Source organism: Cryptomeria japonica, chromosome 8 (assembly GCF_030272615.1).
Source record: "Cryptomeria japonica chromosome 8, Sugi_1.0, whole genome shotgun sequence".
Classification (NCBI taxonomy): domain Eukaryota; kingdom Viridiplantae; phylum Streptophyta; class Pinopsida; order Cupressales; family Cupressaceae; genus Cryptomeria; species Cryptomeria japonica.
This window is the reverse complement of record NC_081412.1, coordinates 252,893,456-252,917,156: the sequence shown is the minus strand read 5'-3', so window position 1 is coordinate 252,917,156 and position 23,701 is coordinate 252,893,456. Positions and strand designations below refer to the sequence as shown.

General features: G+C 35.6%; 1 protein-coding gene across 5 annotated transcripts in view; it reads right to left on the bottom strand.

The window, feature by feature from the left end:
- The window catches only part of LOC131059993 (uncharacterized), a 257,233-nt gene that overhangs the window by 41,300 nt on the left and 192,232 nt on the right, over nucleotides 1–23,701 (bottom strand). For all 5 annotated transcript variants that reach the window (XM_059210074.1, XM_059210075.1, XM_059210076.1 and 2 more), the window contains 4 exons: nucleotides 3,721–3,765; nucleotides 3,585–3,641; nucleotides 3,295–3,401; nucleotides 2,652–2,700 (listed from right to left, as the gene is read on the bottom strand). In XM_059210074.1, the coding sequence (XP_059066057.1) occupies nucleotides 2,652–2,700; nucleotides 3,295–3,401; nucleotides 3,585–3,641; nucleotides 3,721–3,765 (258 nt within the window). The remainder of the gene's footprint in view (nucleotides 1–2,651; nucleotides 2,701–3,294; nucleotides 3,402–3,584; nucleotides 3,642–3,720; nucleotides 3,766–23,701) is intronic.

Genomic DNA, 23,701 nt, shown 5'->3' with positions numbered 1-23,701 from the left:
TGAAGCGTGGCTCACGAAAATGGAAAAGTATTTTGAGATTCAGAATTACTCCAACAATTCTAAAGCAACCTAGGGGGCCTACCAATTGTCAGGAGAGGTCGCCACATGGTGGGAGAACAAGAAGGCGGAACTGGGACTTAAAATAATTGAGATTACAAGGGAGCAGTTTGTGGGAGTCTTTAGACAAAGATGGCTTCCACAAATGTTTTATGATAAAAAAATGTTGGACTTTCAAAACCTCAGGCAAGGGGAGATGTCAATTAACAAGTACTGGGAGAAGTTTACCAGATTAATCAAATACATGCCTCTTATTCAACAAGATGAGAACTATCACGTTAGAAAGTTTGTTATGGGACTTAATCATAGGATAGGAGGGGAGATACATGTTCTTGAACCTCGAACAATGGATCGGGCATATGAGAAGGCTATCAAACAGGAGCAAAGGTTGAAAAGAGGTGACTCCTACCGAGATAGGAACCGCAAGAAGAACAACTGGAACCAGTCCTCCCCGCATTTCAAGAAGGGATTTAAGGGAAACAAACCAGACTTTAAGAGGGGCATGAAAGGATATACTAATTCTAAAATGGAGGGAGACCTTGCCAACAAAGGATATAAAAAGAATGGACCACCTGGAGGGTGTTTCAAACTTTCACCTATGGAGGAGATCACTATGCAAATCAGTGCCCAACGAAAAGTCAGGGTGGCCAGCAACAGCGAAATACTTTACCTCCCCAGCATACAGCATTCCAATAGAGGATCCATGTAGTGGTAGACAATAAGCAAGCTAAGTACCAAGCTACACCTATAGAAACAACAAATATGCTTTATGGTAATACTATAATAGTGGTGATAGACACTGGTGCCACAGAATGTTTTATTTCACCTAGAATACTAAGTAGATTTCCTAAGAGAACTGGTTAAATGGCTAATTCATGGACTGTAGAATATGCCAACCAAACGAGAATTCAGGAAGAGCAATGCCTATTCGAAGCTAGGGTTGAACTACCAAGATTCACTACACAAGTAAACCTATATGTGGTACCTTTGGGCTCCTATCATGTGATTTTGGGAAGGAATTGGTTAAAGGAGCATAAGGCCGTAGTGGATTATTTCTCCAAAAGGGTAGTGTGTTTAGATGACTTGGGTAACAAAGTATGTTTTCAAGGAGTTGCTATTGACTAGTTAGTAGACAAAATAGAGAAAATAAATACTTGAAAGAAGTTGGTAGAATCATTTGAAAGAGATTCAAGATATTGTGAGGAAACAATGAGAATATCACAGAAATTTACAACATGAAGCAGCGGAAGAACAAGTCTACTCCTGTAAATAATAGGACATGAATGAATTGATCCTTAAATTGGAGAATCCTCCAGCAGATTCATTGAGGGAAAATTGGTTGATAAAAGGATTAAATAAAAAATATCAGCCCTAATTTGAAGATAATAAAACAGACAATCTTCAGTTACACATAAAAGCAAAATGATCTTTGTGACTGACAATACATGCATGCCTAGAAAAGGAAGCAAGACACTCTGATGCCAACAATGATCTGATGGAGTCCTACTTCCTCAAAAGAAGAACAAGGAGAAAAAATTTATTGACATAGAGATGATGCCAATGTAGATGGCAAGTTGGAATTGATTACATATTAACCTGCATCCAAGCACTTTGAGGATCCACTAGAGGAACCGCCATTAAAGATCATGGAAGGAGAAAAGGACACTACAAGAATCAGCAGACAGTACTTTCTACCACATTATTGTCTAGGGAGAAGAAGACATATCTGGCAGATGGATGAGTTTGAATTGTAGTTTCCATTTTGCATGTGTGGTTTGATGAGAGATGAGGAACTTCATCACGGCATTTGGGAAACAGTGCAGAAATCTTCCAACCAGGAATTGTTTGCAAGTTCAATATCTTTTGAATTGTTAGCGAGATGATTAGCTGGATAATACTGTTGGAATGTTTATCCAAACAAATTGCATTGCTTATCTTAAGCTACTTTCATCTTGCCTTTGTGGTTGGTATATAATGTCCTCTTTCCACTATGTAAAGTCTGTGTAAAGATTTTGCACATTGCTCCACCTATGGTCATACTAAAACAGAATGTAATGATCTTAGGAACATTGCTTTACATTATATACCATTTTATTCTAGCCATGTTTGATATGCCATTTCATACAATCTTGAGAAATGCACAAAGATAACCAAAGAAAGCACAAACCTCACTTGTTACCAATTCAGGATTCTTGACTGAGAATCCATAAGAAACACCATATCCAATGTTTTCATATAAGAGAGAAATGAGGTGAAAAACATATTTAAAAAAACAGAGTGACAGAGCAGATCTTGTCTATACCAAAAAATTAAATTTTACTAATTTCAAATGATATGACTGTCATAGACAAATTCAAATGTAAATCTGGGAATGACTGAAATAATATACACTGAAATGACATATCTCAAAAACAAACATTAAATTTTAGTGTAAAAAATTAACTCTTCTACATACATTATTTTCACTGTCTTTCCATGACAACATTATTTTGCTTGACACAGATATTTTTTCCAGAACTCCATGAAATTTTTTGAAACCTAATATTATTTCAATTAATGGAAGGATTAAAATAAGGTAATAAAATTTAAATTACCGCAGTTAGAATGGCCTTACAACTGCTCCTATGCAGCTGGTGTGCCTTCCTGCAACACAAATCAAGCATAAAATTACAGATTTTGCAATTTCCATTTGCAAAAGTCAAACACTTACAGTTCGTCAGTTTATGCTACTTATCTGTCTGTTTTTCTATACATCTATATGTGTCTGTCTGCACACATCTGTGTGTGCTTGTGTGCATGTGATTATATTGTGTATAATATATATATATATATATATATATATATATATATATATATATATATATATATCTGTGTCCATATATATATACATATATACATACCTACATTAATTATATACACACACATATATGTATGTATACACACATGTATATGTATCTGTATATACTATATACATTACATGTAAATATGCCTGCATGTATATACACACAGATTCATGTGTGTGTAAATATATATGTATGTATACGTATATATACACATACGCACATTTATTGAGTAGCAATTAGTATTTTTAAGTTCAACATCTACCAGAAAAGATGATATAAATTTGTTTTCCTACAAAGATTGTATTTGTATTCATGCTACAAAATATATGTCCACTATGCAAATGGCTACTGTAATAGACATAAATCCAAGTCCATTGTTAGATGAGTGCAGTACCTTCTGAAGGGCCCTTCCTTGTGAGAAACAATCTTGTAGCGCCATCCCCATTTTTCTATTCGATCACTGTAACTTTGAAGGAGCTGCACTCCACCCACAGGAAGCACCTAGAGAAGAACAAGTATATGAGGTAACACAATAAACAAAAAAATCTGGATCTGTATTGGTAGAAGAATTGTGTTAAGAGACTCAATGCAAAGGCACTGATTATATAGCAGACATCTAATAAGTATAATAAAACATAATAAGAAAACTCTGGGATTATTTAAAAAGTTAAATGTAAAACACACCAGTTCTTCTTCATATTCTAGGAAAGTAATTCTTTTCCTTTCCTCTGCTTCCAGAACCTGCAAATTGAATCATCACTAATTAGAACGACAAAAAGTATTTTTGTGGTAACCGAAATAAAAGTGAGTAAATGAATACCTCTTTGCGGAGTTGTTCCAAGCGAATTCTTTCATCTGCAGCATGCTGCAAAAGTGTATTTATTAGAATCATCGTATTGAACAGTTCTGAATATGGTTTGCTAAATGTGAATCAAGATATAGGATGGTGCTGAAAACTTAGCATGAAATCTGAGCACAATCAAACTAAAGAAAACAAATTAATAAATTATGTAACTCCTTCTAACTATAGAGCCTCATTGGAAAGGACCATGAAACAAGAGTGATTACTGAAATATTTTGACAAAAACTGGGGAAGGAAACACAGATATTTGAGAAACTAGATAAAGTTCTGATTTCTCATATACACACCACTTCCAATAACACTATAAAGCAACAATTTCACGATTTAACATTTTCAGATCACTAGTCCATCCTGTTAAGCATTCTATCTACATCTAAAAGAAGAAATCGCCTTTTAAGATTTGAAACCATGTGGTCCACAAGCCCCACATTTGAGAAAACCAGATCCAAACGTAGTGGGATCAAGCCCTCAATCTCGAGGCTATGCTATGTACAGATTCACAAAAAAGGATGTAATTTCTGAGGGGCAATATCAGCTACAGGAATAAAGGAAATTGGCAACAAATTTACAGCAAGCAAAGCCAAAGAAAGTTGCTGGAGAAACTTCAATGTAAGACATGGGAACAAGCCCTAACAGAAGAAGGGATCAAAGCAGAACAGAAAACTACAAATAAGCTAGATGCTCTCCAACGGTGGGAAGAAAATTATTGGAGGCGAAGGGAATTAAGACAATGGGTCCTTTAAGGAGATTCTAATACAGCTTTCTTCCACTATATATAAATTCTCTGATTTAAAGTAGCAATGAGCAAACAAAAAATTTATATAACACTGCTACTTGAAAATCTCAAATGTCAGTTAATTGGAGGATTGGAAAACTGTTTTAACTGGAAATAAGAACAAAAGAAGAAAGAAATTTTGCAACACAACATAAGATTTTTATACTAGAAAACCTTTGAGTGGGCAAAAAACCAGTTGTTAGCAACAATTGCTCACCTACCTAATTGTTCTTGCTTGAAACAAACAAGTAAAGATAAACGATGCAACTTCTAGTTGTTCCTCTTATTCTCAAGTCTTGCACTTCCTTTTTCAGTTGTAAATCCTCTTCTCCTAGTCACCAACATTCCAACTTGTCTCCCTTGATGATGCATTCACTATGGAATTCCTCCATAATCTAATTCTCCCTCTACATGCCTTTAAATAAGTTTTCTTGCTTTGATAAATGAAGGGACGTATGTGGGATGTGAGGAGTCATGAAGGAACATGAAAAGTCAAGGGTGGAATATAAAGAATCATGTGCAAAGCATTTTGTCCTCTTCTCGACAAAGAGATAAAATGGAGCATTCCATCCCTGTGATGTCCCCTACTTGGAAGCTGTCATGTTTTCAACACTGAATGCATTATCAAGTTATTATGCTTTTTTTTCAGTTAATTTAAAATTTTATAATTTGTAGCCCTCTATATTACGATCTAACCTTGTTACTACCTAACCCTAAGGGAGGAAGGGGTAATTATGATACCAGGGCGCTGAGAAACCAAACTACAACAAGCTCCCTCAAGGTTTACAAATGCAAGCCCTTACGCCATCTCGGGACTGTTGATGTGTTTTTTAGGCACAATCAAACACAGAATAAAATACCAAAAGTATCTTATCCTCTCTTGAGCAAAATCTTCCCAAATGCTAAACTTATGTGATCAATTGGAAGACTCCAAGGTTTCTATTGTCGGGTCTCGACTTGTGGATAAATTCAATTGGTCGTTGTGATTGCTATTAATCCAAGGGGCCTTATGTACTTCTTAAGAGATGAATATCTAGGCATCAAGGAATGCTTTTCAAATGATATGCAATAAAGCTCTCCTACTTACTGCTACTTCTAATTGTTTGATAATGAAAATGCAAAATTTGAAGGGTTGAGAAATACTAAACTACACCTAAGAATGTAAGGATGAAGGATGACTTTTAGTGAAACTCTATTAGTCTTTGCTTCGACATACAAGAACAACTCCACAAAGGTTAATGCAATCTTCTAAGGAAATTAGATAACTTTCAAATTATTACCAAACATAGACACCATTAATTAAATGCATATCAATGATTGAACAACAATTGAACTTAAACCCATTCAAGAATTCCAGTTGACCACACAAGGCGAATTTGTAATCAACAAACTGCTAGTGGTATGGATTAGGAGTTTCACCGTGAATCATACACAACATTCTATCATTCAATTTAAAACACTTAAACTAATTTAAAAGCTTGATTTGAGAAGATGAATAATCATGCAAACGCTTCAAGAATTGAATAGAAACACCACAATTCAATGTCTTTATTAATCCGCTAGCAAGAATAGCAACAATTCTTCAAGTCTCTCCTCTAATCTCTTACAAAATAAAATGAGTGGTGGTTATATAGTGCTCCCAAATATGACGAATGGCCAAGATTGGATGAAGATCAAGGGCCAAGATTTCGCCACCTAAACCTTAATTAGGGTTTGATACAATCAAAACCTATCTCAATAAATATTATCAAACACACTAGCCATTTGGCACAAATTACAAGGAGGAAATCTCCAATAAGAAAATGAATCGCCACATAGGATCATGTAATGTCCCCATTTCAGACTTGCAATAATTTAGTCCTGAGACATCAATTTCAAATTAAAATGAGAATGGTAATATATTAATAAACATAAATTTATTAAAACTTAACACATTTCATTAAAATATTGAATTTAAAAAGAGTAGAACTTATCTTGGCACTCTCTCTGATTTACCCAAACAATTTCTTCAGCATGTTGTTGACTCCTCTTAAAAATTTGTTAACCCTTTGGTAATATTGATTGCTCAAATCACAAACAAAGATTCCCAAATTCCTTGTAAAAGCTTAAGTGGTGTTGAAATTAAAAACACAATCAATATCTCCAAATATTAAAAGTGGGCCCCATTCCCCATAGTGGAGCTGCTGCTAAAAACACAAAAAAATTGTGAAATCTTCAACCTTGATATATTAAAAGTGGGCCCCATTCCCCATAGTGGAGCTGCTGCTAAAAACACAAAAAAAAGTTGTGAAATCTTCAACCTTTTCTGCAAACACTGTTGGAAGATTCTTTAATTATAATATTCTGAATAATTATTGGGTGGACCCACAAAGCACTTTGGCAAGCTTCTTCTAATATTAATAAACCTGAATTTTTGTTGAAGTCTTTTTCCTTAAATTCTGATATCTCTGTCAGCACAAAGGTCCCCACATGGTATTTCTTCCTGTATAATAAGATATGGTGTCCTCCCTAACTGGTGACTTTGTTCCTTATGCAACCGATAGTATGCCCAAGGTAATTGTTCACAAGGAGCGATCCAAAATGCCTTCAGTCGGATAGATTGCATAGAGATATTTACAACTTATTTAAAGAAACGACCCAACTCGGATTGATAGTCACATATAAGTTTATTAAAAGAAAATATAATGTAATTGTCTGTCACGATCGGTAAATACACATCAGATGTAAAATTCTGATTTAGTGTAGCCTGATATAATTATTGACAAATATGCTTAGTCGCTGTTCCTGAATAAAGGCTTTAATATTGTGCGCTTGCATGTAAGAGGCTATGCCTTGGTCTGTTCGTTGTATCTGATCTTAGTCTTTATGTCTCTGTGATAATAGTGGACGCTGTTTCTGCTTGTCAAATCCTTCTTTACACGCGCCTATGCCCTTGCAAAGTGGTGGATACACCACCTTCACTGGGCTGTCTTAACACTGCTATGAATCAATAAGAATAACAAATCCTACGTAATATACCTACATAAATTCCTACCCCCCATTCCCCAATGGAATGATATCGAGTGCCTCTATATACCTTACCATACGATGCGTTGTCTCCAAGAGACGTGTCCACTGTCTACCTTTATCCCGCTACTGACTTGTAATCGCATCCCTTCATTATTAATGCTATTGTGGTCTCCATCCTTTGTTAATCACTCCTTTTCCATATATAATCAATCTTCTTACTAGCCAGTGATTAATATATCTGGTCCACTATATTTTCCATTTCTTTTTGTCTTCAGCAAATCGCTGGTCTTAATCAATGGTTATGTGATTTGTTTCTTAATTGCACCCTTTTAATTATTTATGATATCAATCCTTGTTTGCCTCCTAGACTAAGTCAAATTTGATTATATTACGGAATATCACTGTCTATTGTGAGGGGACAATCTCTGACACCAGCAATTTATATTTAATTTAATAATTAACTTTATTTATTGTTTAGGATGATTGCTATTCAATTATATATTGTTTTTATTGAATAGTTGTTTTTTCTAAATTTATTTATTATTATATTTGTTTTTTTAATTATTTTGTTATTTTGTCAATAATATCATATTGTAAAATTTATATTATTATTTGATAAATATGAAATTAATATTAATATTTAATAAATATAAATTATATATTAAATATTGTTTATTATTATCATTTAGTTCATTATATATTAAATATTGTTTATTATTATCATTTAGTTCATTCTATTCATTTATTTGGTTATATATATATATATATATATATATATGTTTATATTTTAATTGTATTATTATTTATTATTAAGTTCTATTAGGTCTGATGCATATGGGTTATACAATATGAATTAATAGTCAAACACTTCCGATAATTGATTTATCGGTATTTATAATGATTCCCGTGTTTACCTATTCTCATCACGGTAAACATTAAAGTTTGGCTTCAAGAGATATTTTCGATTTTGCTAATGGGTTCTCAATCTATTCCAACGCTTATTGCATTATAATTGTTTGGTAGTTACTATATAAATAATAATAAATAATAATCATAACAAATAATAATAAACATTAATAATTATATATATTAGAGGAAAATCGTGAAGTATGAGACGATTTTCCAATATCATTAAATGTTAATTAATAAATGTTTTAATTATAGTATTTATTTAATCCAATGTCCAAAGAGGGGTTATGACAGATCACAACAAGTTCTCATTTAGAATTTTGTTCCCCTTTTCCCTTTCTCTTCTGGCAAATTCAATGAACCTAGTCGTCATGCATTCAATTTCAGTTATTGGAGCTACTGGTAGGTTCTTCAATTGCTCTTCCAGATAGATAACTTCTTCAAAGGCCGAGACAAAAGTAGTATCCCATCCAGGCTCGTAATCCCTTGTCTTGCTGACAAATACCATGAGTGCATGTATGGCATCCAACCGCTTTTCTATGATCGACTCATCAGTTCCATAGAAAATGACTTTTATTCTTTCTTCCAAATCATTGATATCTATGTGCATTTTGGCATCTATCTCCTTTCCGAGAATGATTTGTACTACTTCCACAATCTTGTCATGAATTAGGTGGATTGCTTCATCAGTTTGATTGCACACATTATTGATATCCTCATAAATAACCTTTCTCATGCGAAGCAAGCTCCCCCACCGCAGAAAGCCCAGTGACTGTCCATCCTTCAATATCCCTTCTTTCACCAAAATTTTCTTAGGTGTCTTCCTCATTTCTTGCAAGACAGGAATAGTGATGTCCCTAGTGTAGACAAAAGTATCAAATGCTGCCATGAGAGTTTGAGTTTTCCAAAGAGTTTTTTTTTCTCTATCGAGTATCTTCATTCTATCTCTTACGAATTTATTAGCCTTCTTGAAGGATTTGTCTATCCAAGCATTCATTAGTTGTGCTGAATTCCTTATTTTCTCTGCATGATCCATTGATTCTAGAGGAAGCAACGATGGTGGTGTAACCGATGGATCATGCTGCCTTAATGGCTCCTTGAATTGTTGGAAGTAATTTCTCCATGCACTCACTTCTCTCTCCAATTTCTTATTCTTTTCTACTTCCATCCTAAGCATATCATGAACTGTTTTCACTCAATCATTCATATCACCCAATGCTTGCTTAGTGGTAAGCGGACCCAAATCAATAGTTTCCACATCGTACTCTTCTGTTGTGATATCACCTTCAAATTTATCAACCATTGGAGTGGCGATACGTATTACTCGAGAACCTGTATTATCCCTTATCATTTAGACATCTTTGTTGCTTTCTTCCTTCTAGTGATTTCTTGAGTCCGATTTAGGAGACTATCCAAGCCACCCAATGGTTTTTCATCTGCTACTATTACCTCTTTGACAAGCCTCTCTTTAAGCCATGCCAGGATAGAGGATCTTCCTTCTCCTACTTGTGTTTCTTCGGGCAATTGTTCATTTATAGGAGGGGAGGTTGTCTCATCACTATCTTCTCCTTCATCTTCATCACTTACTTGAATGTGGGGATCGGGATTTTCTTGATTTTGTGATTGTTTTCCTTTGTCTCACTTCACTTGTGTCATTCTGAATTGTTGATTCCATTGATTCATTCACCTCATGACCCAAATTCTTTTCAAGTCTTTGACTCTCATGGCCTTTATTTGGATTCATCTCTTCTTCATGCCTGGAAGAGGTACTAGTAGAAGGATGACCGGAATTTGACTTATGCCCTTTACGTGATGATTCTTTTTCTTCATGATCCTCCTTTCTCTTGGAACCTTTGGGATGAGCAGATCGGGTGGCGCTTCCACTTGCAGTTGCATCTTCTTCATTATCTGCTGCTCTTCTTACCAAGTCAAATGTAATTGCACATTTTGCTCTTTCAGCTTTTGATGTTGGATATTATTGATGTGTGTTTTATGCACATGCAAGCATCAAAATAAAATACCAAAGTACTTTACCCTCTCTTGAACAAAATCACCTCAGATGCTAAAGGTAAGATCAACTAAAATGATTCCAAGGTTTCTACAGTCAGGTCTTGACGAGTGGGTAACTCAATGGTCGATGTGAATTGTTGTTTTCACTTGGTGACTTACACAATTGTTCATATCAACTTTTCTTATCATGAATATGGAATAGGTGTGCTGACAACTTAGGATTTAATAATGAAGCTATTGACTTAATTCTAAGGAGGATTTTTTAAAAACAAATGGCAAAAGGCAATAGGGTTAAGGAATTCTATTCTAAACCTAGAATGCAAGACGTGGTGAACAAATTCAATGGAATCAAACTAGGCAAGGTCTCACCATCAAGTCGAACAAATTTTGACACAAGCTTAGTGCAATCATCTAAGGTGTAGTTCATAGATTTTCAAATTACTACCATCAAACATTGATACCATCCAAGTTGATACATAACAATGGACGTATAATAATTGAAGTTAAGCTTGCATAAACTTCCAGTTGACCATGCACGACACATTTACAATCAGCAAGAGGCTAGTGGTATGGATAAGTGGATTCCACACAAATACATTCAACAAATTCTTTCATTCAATCTAACAAACTTGAAAGTAAATTCTAATCTAACTTGGAGGAATTGAGAATCTTGAATGCAAGACAACACTTAACAAAAATCACCATCAAGTCGAACAATGATTTATATTCAAATTTGCAGCATCTAACAACAATTCTCAAAAATCTCTCTTAAAAATGAGAGGCAATGGGGTTTATATAGTCTCTCAAACAAAATGGATGGCCAAGATTAAATCAAACTCAACGGCCAAGATCATGCCAACACAGCCCTAGAGTTGCCCTAATTAGGGTTTACATAAAAAATGGAGCCACCAACATATGGCCCAATAGAAAGACACCTAGTCATCAAATAGGGAATCTTCTAGAAGATTTTGCCTTGCATCTCTTTCTCTAACAGCATATTCCAAGAATCTAGCTAACACAAAATCTAATTCCTCCATGGAAATGCTAGGTAAGGTATCTCGTTGCAAATCAGTCACATCCAATGCATCCGACCAAGCATCCAAGGTGTTCTCCCAATCTGGCATGAGCTTCTGTGAATTGTGGACACGAATCAACAAAGAAACTAAGTCATCCATCTGACTCTTCTTTAAAGAGTCCAACTGATTGAAGTACATGAACTTCATCTTGTCTCTCAATTTTGCTATGTGTAAACCACTGGCCTCGCTGACATCCACCCCCAATAATTCCTCAATTGAGGCAAGGATCTTCGACTGCATCTCATGAATTGATCCTTCCATCTTTGCACAATCCTTTTGTGCATGCTCACAAGCAGATTTCTTCATGGCTAATGAACAAAACCAGCCATGGAAATTGTATCTATCTCCATTGTGCACAATATTCTCCCTAATCAATGTGGAGTGGAATAGTCTTCTCCTGAATAGGTCAGAATTCCTCCCAAACTCCCTCCAAATACTGTATCCTGAATATAAGTGTTGTTATCCTGTCAAAAGCTTCGACAAAGTAAGGAAATCATCCGCCTGTCTCTTTGTATCTTCAATCCATTTCTCCAATTCCCGAGAGTGTATCTTTTGCTGCCTTGTAATCTGTATGTAGTCCACAGTCAACTACAATAGGGGAAATAAGGGTGGGATTCTCACGCCTTATCCCTGCAATGTACTCTCTAAGTCTAATATTTTCTTCCTTATATTCCTCTTTCTTCTCTATCTCCCTATCCAATCTCGCATCGATCGCCTTGAGAGTATCACCAACTTCCTAAAATTCATCCTCCTTTGTAGTATGACCAAGGGCAACTGAAATAATCTGGAAATCCATGGGAGTAGCAACATCTTTCATCACATCTCCAATAGGAACAACCACTTGTGCAATCCGCATTCCTGTTTCATCTCTAGTTATACGTGACAAAATCTCAGCCTTTTTTGGTTCTTTTTCCTTGTTACTCCTGGCTAAGTAGTCATCAATGCCGTCAATTGGCTGCGCCTCTACCATCTTCTTACTTTTCTCCATACTCCTCATCAGCCAATTAGGAATAGCGGCCATCTCCATACCATCATCGAGACACATCTCTCGATCAAGCTCGCTCAATGCCGAGATAACATCATCATCATCATCAGGATTATCTGTCATAACCCCTCTTTGGACATTAGATTATTGTGATTAAATAAATACGATAATTAAAACATTTATTAATTAACAATTAATAATATTGGAAAATCGTCTCATTTATGAGACTTCACGATTTTCCTCTAAAGTGAGAGGGTTGTCATAACCTCACATTTGGTGATGCAATTAATAATAGATTTTGTGATTCTTCATCATAATAATAAATTATCATTTATTATGTAATTAATTATTGATGTTAACAGTAATATTAATCATTCATTAATATAAGAATAATATAAATAAAGGATAGTGGATGATCTAAGATCCAAGTTATAAAATATGAGGACTTCCGAGCATCCAAATTTAAATGGTCTGCACGCAAACAATATACAATCAATGATTTGCAGAGCAGTGGCAACATTAATAAATTGCCCTTTGGAATCTATTAGAGGACACCACGACTTCCAATATGGCGAAAGGTAATATGTATTGGCCAGTTTATACATAGGGACAATATTAAAACCCAGGAACTGCAGTGTATATCTAATTTTTGACAGCAAATACAACGTGATGCAATAAAAAGTGCCATAGTTATAGCAAAGAGCATAACTATTATACGGACCGATCTGCTTACGGAGATGGAATAGATTTAATTAATAAAGCGATCGATACTTTGAATAGAGATTATTGTAAGTCGCCAATTATCGTGAATAAATATCATAGGTGTCGGCAAACCATTGATCACTATGGAAGAATTGTGGTTTAATTGAAACTAAGGCAAAGATGGATGAGTAATAGGAATGGTATGGAGTGATAGTGAACAGCAAAATGATTCAAATAAGGGAGACCCATTGTCGATGATTAAAGAGTCGAAAAGGTATAGCATTTAGTCAACAGCGATTATGAGTTACTAGCCTATGAATATCGATTTAAGGTAGAAGATGGACTAATCGACTAATTGAGTCATTGACCTGATTAAAAAATTAGAAGATAAACACTATGTGATTATAATAACAGCAATCAAACCAGGGATTGTTTAAAGACTTGAAGAAGCTGTCATGTTAAATGAAAGGGACAATGGTTATTTCCCAAGAAGCCTATGATTGATATCTTATTACCAATTAGTAATTATGAATGGGTGTGTTGACTATTATACATACAGCGACTGGAAATATTACAGAATGATGTGATTAGAAGAGGCATGTGACACATCCTTTACACGTGACCCCTCATCCCAAGCACAAGATATAAGAAGGCAGTTCTATCATTCAATTCGGGGGATAAATACGGAGGGACGGATGGAGATTACTAAGCAGATAACCATAGTGGAAAACTTCTACAATCATATCAAAGATAACGATATTCATATTGCAGATTACTGTATTAATTATAATTCTTGGGAGTCTTATACGACTATCAATTTACTAGATCAGATCGAATGCTTCTTACAAATCAAAATGATAAGTGTTTGATCTTTGGGAAGATATAAAAAGGATTAGAAGGTCATGGACAGCAAACACCCTTGTTCTTAGTGGTATGCACCATAGTTTTAAAACTCGTGGACTCGCCACAGACTCACGAGTCCATGGGAGCCACGAGTCGACTCGCCAAGGACTCGCGATGCGAGTCCTAGCGAGTCCATCTGAAAGACTCGCGAGTCTTTTGCCAGGACTCGCGCAAGTCTTTTGCATGGACTCGCGCGAGTCTTTCCGATGGACTCGTGCGACCCAGAAAAAAAGTCATGGAAGCTATAAAATTGAGTTTAACATGTGAAAAAATTTGGTCTCTCCGTCAGGATTCATATATGGAATATAACATTTAAGTGGATATAAGGAAATGTCACTTATACTTTAAGTTATATTCCATATATATTGTCAAGATGTTTGAGAGTGGTTTCGGACCTCCAGGAGTTATAATGCAAAATCTAGTTTTTGGAGGATTCTTCAATTTTCCAGACTTAGTCAAATTTCTGGATCCTTCGATGATGCCCCTTGACCCCAACTTGGGGGTGCTGCCCCCAAACCCTCGTTGAAAAATATAGGGGGAAATTGCACTGATGGAAGTAGGGAAAATTTAACCTCTGAGTCTGATTAGGCTCCATATAAAAGCATAATTAGCATTGAAGAAATCTTGGTATTATACATTTTAGAATTGAAAGTTTCAAACTATGAGTATGTGACATGTGTAATGTTTCAATTATGGCTCTTATGTTCTCTAAATGCATTAATTTCTTTATGTTTTTTTGTAAAACTACGGTTTTTTTTTTGCCGAGTCTTTCACGAGTCCGAGTCCGAGTCCGAGTCCAAATTTTTGGTTTGCCGAGTCCGTGGCGAGTCCGAGTTTTTCAACTATGGTATGCACGAAGAGGGCTTAATACGTATGCTTAACATATGAAGTCTAATAATCATTGAATGCAGAATTTAATAGTAATGTTAATATAGACTGCTTAATTTCTTATATAGTGGCAGACCAGATCTGTCTGCCCTTTACTATCCATTAAATATATTAATAACTAATACCAATAAGGTATATTACAGGTCATTAAGCAAACATATTAATAACTGATTATATTATTTAATTAATAAATTTATTTATGTGTATATAATCAAGTCAGTATATATATATATATATATATATATGATGTAATATCAATAGGGTTGTAAACACAGGCATTTATATATATACATAGTGTCTTAATCAGACAAATGATAATATTAGATTGTGATCAATAAGAGTTCATAAAACAATAAACGGAAGGAAAATATGTTTATTACTACTGCTAGTGTTTAAGAAGTTGGGAAAGGAGATGTTTCCATGTAGGGGACATTACAATTGGTTTGACACTTGCATTAAGAGTTATGATAGATGAACAATTTATTTGTTAATTGTTAATTGATTGAGTAGTGGAATATCACTGTTTGGGTTTATGTTAAGGTGGAAATGTCACCTAATATATTTAGCTTGAGTCATAAGTACATTGAAATAGATTATTTATGGTTTAAGCATGTCTAAGCCTAGTAGGGGACATTACATTATCCTTAGTCAAATCATATACATTCTTCTCCAAACTAACCTCCAAAAGGACAGTAGGAGATCCTAGCTGATCATCATCTTCATTGGGTGGAGTAGATGTAGTTGTGGCATACAAGTCCTGAACATTCTCTAGTAATATCACTATGTTGGAACATTGTTCAATCTCTTTGTTCTATTCTGGCACTTTAATTTCCTTGATTGATGAGACACTAAGGGGAGGTGAAGGAAGGATAGGCGAAGGAATGATAAAATTTTGCTTCTTCTTAACCTCCTCAATCTTCTTCCCTCTAGCCTTGGATTCTCCTGGCGTGTTCTTCCTTCGCTTGGGGGTTGACTTTCCTCATCCGCATGAATCCTTATCTCACTGATAGTCCTTTGATCATCTTTGGAAGAGGATTCGTCATGTTTCATCTTTTCATATGTGAAGGTGACACCCATGTCAACTAACTTGTTCATCTGATTGTCTACCCCTCCTCAGGAGAAACTCAAGACTTCTCTCATCAATACACTCAAATCTATCACTTCTTGTTCTGACCAATTAGGCAATAAAATCGCCTTCTTCATTTCATTCTCATATTGTGGATGCGTATGATCCTTGTCATCTAATATCTGATCGGGAATGAGGAAAAGTTCACACTTCCTCATGAAATCCACAAACATTCTGGACCACATTCTTCTTTTCACTGCTTGCTCGTCCATCAAGTTGGTCCAATAATCTTCTACGTCCACCTTGTGTATGAACTTATCTCCTCTGATCCTTCCAACTTTCTTATGCGGATCAAATCTTTCTCTTCTCTTGTATGTCGTGAGGCGATAAAATGCAAGTTCCTCAATAACTGTGTTAGCTGCAGCGGCAGAATGACAAACCTCCAATGTCTTCCCTACCGAAATAGGAAATGTCCTCCCAGTTCTATGCTTGTCCTTCTGAACGGAATCATATTCCAGAAGTTGTCTCACCACCTCTAACAAGATCATTCTGTCTATAGGATACATAGGAAGCCTGTAAGGTTCGGATTGAAATCCATGAATCCTTAGGTATGTGAAAGTGGGAAACTATATGTACTATGATCCATACTGCTCAATCAGCTTTGTTGCCTCCTTGGACAACCTCTTCTGGATTCCGCCCTGCAACATTCGAGTGATATACATAGTGAATGCATCATTCACTCTTATGATCTTCAATTTGATACATGTTCAGCTATGGATAGCATTCATAACTCTTGTACTGCCCTTGTTCATTCCCGACTTCACCTCTTCATATCAATCCTTTATAAGTGACAAATCGTGCAAATATATACATGAGGTAGGAAGTCATGGCAAATGATTTGGATCTCTCCACATTCCTCGGCTGAAAATCCAGATTGTCAATTTTGACCAATTGATCAATGTTCCCCTTAGACAATCCTAGATAAAATAGAACATCCATCCATGATATAATGCACCTTGCAACATCCCCATCACTCGGTTAAGCAGGAATACCAAGTCGCTATATTCCTCTTTCAAATTTGTGCACATGAGTGTCTTGGGAGCCTTGGAATGATGAGCCCTAGGTTCGATCATCCACTCCTTGTTTACTATGGTTTTACACGCATCCATCCTCTTCTTGTATTTTTCTTCATATTCATCCTTTGTCCTATCTTTCATGTCTGCTCCACGTGGAATTCCAAACACCTCAGCAATTGCATCCTCAGCCAGGAAAGCAATGGTAACACCCTTAGGAGTCTTGATCATTCGGGAGCGAGGATCATAACATCGTGCACACTCCAGGATTAGCTCGCTGCACTGTATGGACTACGGAAATCCAGTGGCCTGGTAGATACTAGGCTTCATAATGTTTACATAAGTAGGAGAAGGAATCTAGTCTCCTGTTCCGAACATTTGTTGCCGTATCTGATCCATGTTCAGGAAATGCATATTCGTGTCTGTAATCTCCTTCCATCTGGATGACATCTTGAATTCTGAATAGAATCCCGTCTCAACTATCCTCTGTTGTTCCTTTCGAATGCTAATTCCGGACTTTGACATTGCACCTGTACAAAGCTGGAAGTTAGCAACTTCAAAAAATTTATCCCGATAACTACTTTCAGAATTAAATAAGTTCTGATTTCTTAAATGTTAGACTTCTTTTAAAGATGGAAATCAAGAATTTTATCCATATTCTTAACGAATTCCGAAAATAGCATGTAAATATGACAAGGTTAGGGTATGAAACCCCCATGATAATTATTAAAGTCATCAATTTTCAGACTTAACAAATTCTAAAGACACCTCCTTATACTTAGAAATTTCATCAAAATAGAGTGCAAAGGAGTATAACGGATTGGGAAATGACTTAGGAAAAGTAGGATTTTCACTCAAAAATTGTTAGAGGACACCTTCCCAAGATCAACAATGGCTGCCAGTAAGTCTGAAGACAACCTGCAACACTAAGAATTAGTGACTAAAAACATGTTGCGGCCACCTAGAATGCACAAATTTGATGAAAATAATCTTCCCCATGGTGAAAACAATCGATTCCAGGTATGTATATATGGCTGGCAAAAAGAAAGTTTTCTGAAGACAAATCTGAAAATGTGTTTCAGACTTACCAGCACCTTGCAAAGTGATAAAAAACCCTAGAAATGATCACAAAATGACATATAAATGCCCTCCAAATAAAATCGCTAAAGTTGGGAGAGGGCTGGAAATGAAAAATTCGCTGAGGACAATCTGCAATAATGGTGTCTCAGGTCTGCAAGAGCGATAACAATCTCTGAAAATTCACTCAAATGCCCCCAAAATCACCTCCAATCAAAATCGCCCAAGGTGGAAGTTGTCAGGAAATGAAAACCAAGTCTGAAAATCAAACTTCCAGCCAACAATGGAGGTAAAATTGTCATGTCCCCATTCAAGACCTAAGGTTAATAAGATTCAATACTTCAAACACCACTATCAATACACTCGATAGGGGAGAGTACACATAGACTGAACAACCGAGATAGAAGGTAAAATACATCTTCGGCAGGAAGATAAAGATTAATCATGACCACCCGATGGACTTTAGATCTGAGCTTGTTATCCACCACCAAATACAATACCACTATCATTGATAATAATCACAGTTGCAAAATAGATACAGTGAGTCAACATTGAATATACGTATGAGGATCGAATTAATAGAGGAAGGCACATTCATTCATAAGTATCGACATTTGAAGTAAGTCAGCCTCGGCTCAAGGATAAACATCGATCCGATTCAACAAGGAATCATTATTACAGGAGGTGATTCAATGATGCATAACAAAAACCAATGATGCATATAACCATTGAGATAAAGCAAGATTAGAATATCAATTAACTAGCCATAATGAAAGGAGACAGGTTACATTTCCAGATCGTGAGGAGACACAACCAAAGAAGGCATCCATTTGGATGGCAACATATAAGATTATGTCAATCCTTGCATTAGAAGAAGAGGAGGAATTTATATTATTTCTTTTATTACTTCAGATTTGGGTATACTCTGTAAGAACTAGTGTCTGGTGGCATTATCGATTGCAAACAATAATAGTGCAGATCAGAGACGGCACCAAGGCATTCTTTCGATTTTCTACGAGGAAGGATATAGAATCAGATTAAGAAAGGAAGGATAAGAATTATTATAATTAGTGTTCATTCAGGGAGATGAATCGTATTATATTATGGGCCAGCATCGATGAGTTTAATACAGATCTATAGAAGAAAATTCTATTAGGGAATGTGTGAATTATTATTTTTTTTATTTATAAAAGTGCTCAAACAGGCGAAGTGGAGGGAAAATCACAGGGACGATTTATAAAGATCTGACTGAAGAAAGAAGACTCTATGTAGGAGGTTCTTAACCAAAGTATGAATGAAACCAATCAGCGATTATATTCTACATTGCCCAAGTTAGTATAAGGCAGAAAACATATATTAATTCTGCATCATTTATATTCTTGTGATGTAAAAGCAAATTACAAAGGAAGGAATACCACTTAGATCTCATATAGGTATGAAAATTAAAGAAAGAGGACTTCAATAGGAATTCAGATTTAATATTATTTGAATAAGTCTGCCAAAGGGCCTTTGTGGGCCCCAAGCAGTAATTATATAGCTTTCTATAATTAAAGGATTTCTCAAATGGTGATTGCATCAACTAGAAAAGGTTTTAAAGATTTCACAATTATTTTGTGTTTTTAGTAGCAGCCCCACTAAATGGAACGGGGCCCACTTGGAAGACAGAGAGAACTATGTGTGAGTAAAACAAGAATATGTATATATTTAGAGAGTGGAACAATGTGTGTTGGGGGTGGAGAAATATAAAGGGAATATTATTCAAGGACATTAAAAATGAATTAAAGCAAATATGATGGAATATGTATTAGTTAATTAAAGAAGATATAAAAAGGCATGTCTGTTAGATAAAAGACATAGTTTAATGGTCTATAAGGAAGAAGTGAAAAGCATGAAATATACAAAAGATATATAATACAAAAAAAGAGAAGAATAAGTAGATGCTGTATGAAAAATGATGCTATATTAGATTTACTTATAAAACAAGAAGTTCATACAGATACAAAGGAGGATGTTAATGTAGAAGATACGAAAATATTAAGAAGTTCTTGCAGATATAGAAAGGAAAATTTATATCAGTAAAGATTTTGTAGATGTGAAAAGGTAATTCAGATTTATATCAGAATATATGAAGAGTAGAATATATGATACAATGCCATAGAGAAAAAGTTGGAAAAGATATAGTCACATTTATTATCAGATTTTGAGGAGAGATATTACCATGCTTATGATCAGCACAAATTAGAGGAATCCATCAAGATAAGTCCAATCCTCTAAACTATTCCTAAAATTTGAAATCAATATTATAATGAAATGTATTCCATTCTGATAAAATTATGTTTATTAATATATTACAACTCTCACATTAAGTTGAAAATATTGTTTCAGGACTAAATGAGGGTAAACCCCAATAGGGGACATTACAAAAATAAGTTCCAGCAATGGGGGAAAAAAATCAGATCTGAAGGTTATGACAGCAAGAAACAACAATGGAAGCGCACCAACATGGAGGGAAATCACCAAAAATGGAGAAGTTTGACCTCCCAAACAAAATCGCTCTCCTTCCAGCAATGGCGCCACCCAAGGAAATCGCCAAAGTCTGAAAAATGCACTCCAAACCCACTCAAATGGTGGTTAAAAAATATCGCCTAGGTCTGAAATGCAGAAAAATAATCATCAAAGCACACTTTCAGCCCCAATGGTGTCAAGAAGACACTTAGAAAAAACCATCTAGCTGGAAAAAATTCGCCCAAATCAGCAACTTAGCAATCACACTTGGCAAATATATTAACAAAATATTGCTGGCTTCCCTCTTTCACCTCAAGTTTTCACCTCAAGTTTTCACCACACAAGCAATGTGGGATAAAACTTTGATACTTATACTTGGCTAGGAAAAAATCGATTTGCTTCTAAAAGGTAAAAATCATTTAATGTTTATTGCAAATCATTTATTAATTATTTTTGTTTTATTTTTAAATAATCGACAATCATCATAAAAATAATTAAATTTGGGGTCATTTATTAAATAATATTTCAAAATTTTACTAACTTTGATCCATTGGGGAAAATCACCCCCTATCGGGATAAAAATCCTAATAAAAAACATTAAAAATCATTAAATATCCATTGGGGGAAAATCGCCCCATATTGGGATAAAATGCCAATGCAAATTCATCAAACTTTGCAAAAAAGGTCTCCAAGGGAAAATCGGCCCCTGTCTGGATAAGTTTCTAGATCAAAAATCATCAATACTTCCACTGGTGGAAATTCGCCTCATGTCAAGAATCATTATCCGCGTTAAAATCCTTGAAATCTCATGATGAAAAGCTCTGGTGGAAAATTGATTGGCATCAGGAATCATCATTTCAATCATCATCAAAGTCATCCGCAGTCCTAGTGGAAAAACGTGAGTTGTCAGGAGGATTTCCAAACACAATCAAAATTTTACCTCTCTGGTGGAAAATCACCCCATGTCTGGATTCTGAGTGGGGGAAAAAAGAGGTCCATCAAGAATCCAGTGGAAATTGACCTCCCATCAAGATTTTGAGTGGGGGAAAATCATGGGTCATTGGAAATGTGGAGGGGAAAACGTCTCCCATCAGGAACTTTGACATTTTGACCCTTAGAACATGGATTTTAATAAGGAATTTAACAGTTTAATCAATCAAAATCATATGCACACTTACGATTTTCAATAAAACGCATCGGGACTTAGACAAATTAACCAAAATTTGAGCGAAACACAAGGACACTGTAATATCCCCAACAACTTTTTTTTGATTTTTTCAACAAGATTAAAAACACAACCACACTCGTTAGGGTTAGAGAAAGAAATACAAAACCAGCTAGAAGGAACCCTACACATTTTGTTCATCGAGAGCCCAAGCTGGGAGGGTGAGAGCATACGGTGGCAGAGGATCGTTAGATACAACTTCAGATAAATGCTTATTACAATAATGGGCGGCAAGCCCGCCCCTTCCAGTTTCCAGCGGGATAGAAAAACTAGGAAGCTTGGCGGTAAACCAGCCAAAGAGAAATAACAACACAACTAACACGAATCACTCTACCACATATCTCAGTGGGAGGATGAACACACATAACAAAGCTCAACTCAACCACTTATGGAGAGGGAGGACAAATACAAACAAAATGTCACTCTACCGCTTACGCAACGGGAGGACAGAATTACAAATATCAAATGTAGGCGGCAAGCTAGCCTCTTCCACTTTTCAGCGGGGTATGCTTTACAATCCAGAAATGGTTATTAGTTCTACTATCCAGCCTTACAAATAAGAGATGCAAAGAATAGGAAAGAGAGATTATGCTGTCCAATACTGTTGAATATCTCCAAACTTATCACAATTAACAAACTCAAACCCACCCACAAAGTAATAACACACCAATAATCACTAAACTGAAATTACAATCTGCTGTCCGCATAACACGCAGGAAACAGACACTACCAAATTCACTATTATGCTCCTAACTCACCCAAAACAACTCAGAATGACACAAAAACGGAAGCAAATGAAAACAATGACAAAGGCGATGCAACACACAACCCAAGGCAACAAAGAAATGGTACGGCCCAGCTGGAAAGTTCGATTTTCTGCCAAAAAACAGAAAGTACACCAACAAAAACGCCAAGGTAGAAGAATGGTCGCCCTCTAGATACGCTTCCAATGAGCTATTACCCAGAATAATTGATTGCACAGGCAGGGAGATACGATCAAATCTTCACTTCAGCCACACCAAAAACTAACAATACTGAATCCACACCACACACTAAAAATCACACCACGCACTGGAAATCTAAAAATGCATACTGAGAACTTCACCAACAATCCAACACTCAGCTAGGTACTATGTCTCAAGTACGAAACTGGCTAAAATAGGGAGCCACAACTCCGAAGCTCAAGTTCACTCACCATTCCGGTAGCATAACAATATGATTTCTTCAAGATAAACAAATGAGGAGCCTATCCCTTGTATTTATAGATTTTTGAAACTCAAATTCACTTAAAATGGCACCCAAATTACCTTTGATTCATTTGCATTTCATTTCACATCCCCCCAAGTATGGCATCCACTTTCCACACTCCCTAGTCGAACTTTTTCCCAATGAAAATCGCCATGTTATAATATCAACATTACAAAGGATAAACACCTTCATTTTTTACGCCATCAGTAAAGGGATATTAAAAGTGACATTGGATAAATAACATAATATTTTCCTTCCTAAATCATTCCTCCAAAAATATAATCAGTCGAAATAATTAAATATTAAACTTTAGAATAAAAAAATAATATTAGTGATTAAAAATCAACCACTGGTTGTTGCCAAATCAACTATGTGAACGGAGGTGAAGAAAACACGACTCTCAACTGAATTGGAGCCCTGCTCAAGACTGCCAAAAATAGCACTGCCTGAACAAACACTTACTAAAAATAGTAAGTCATGAAAACATC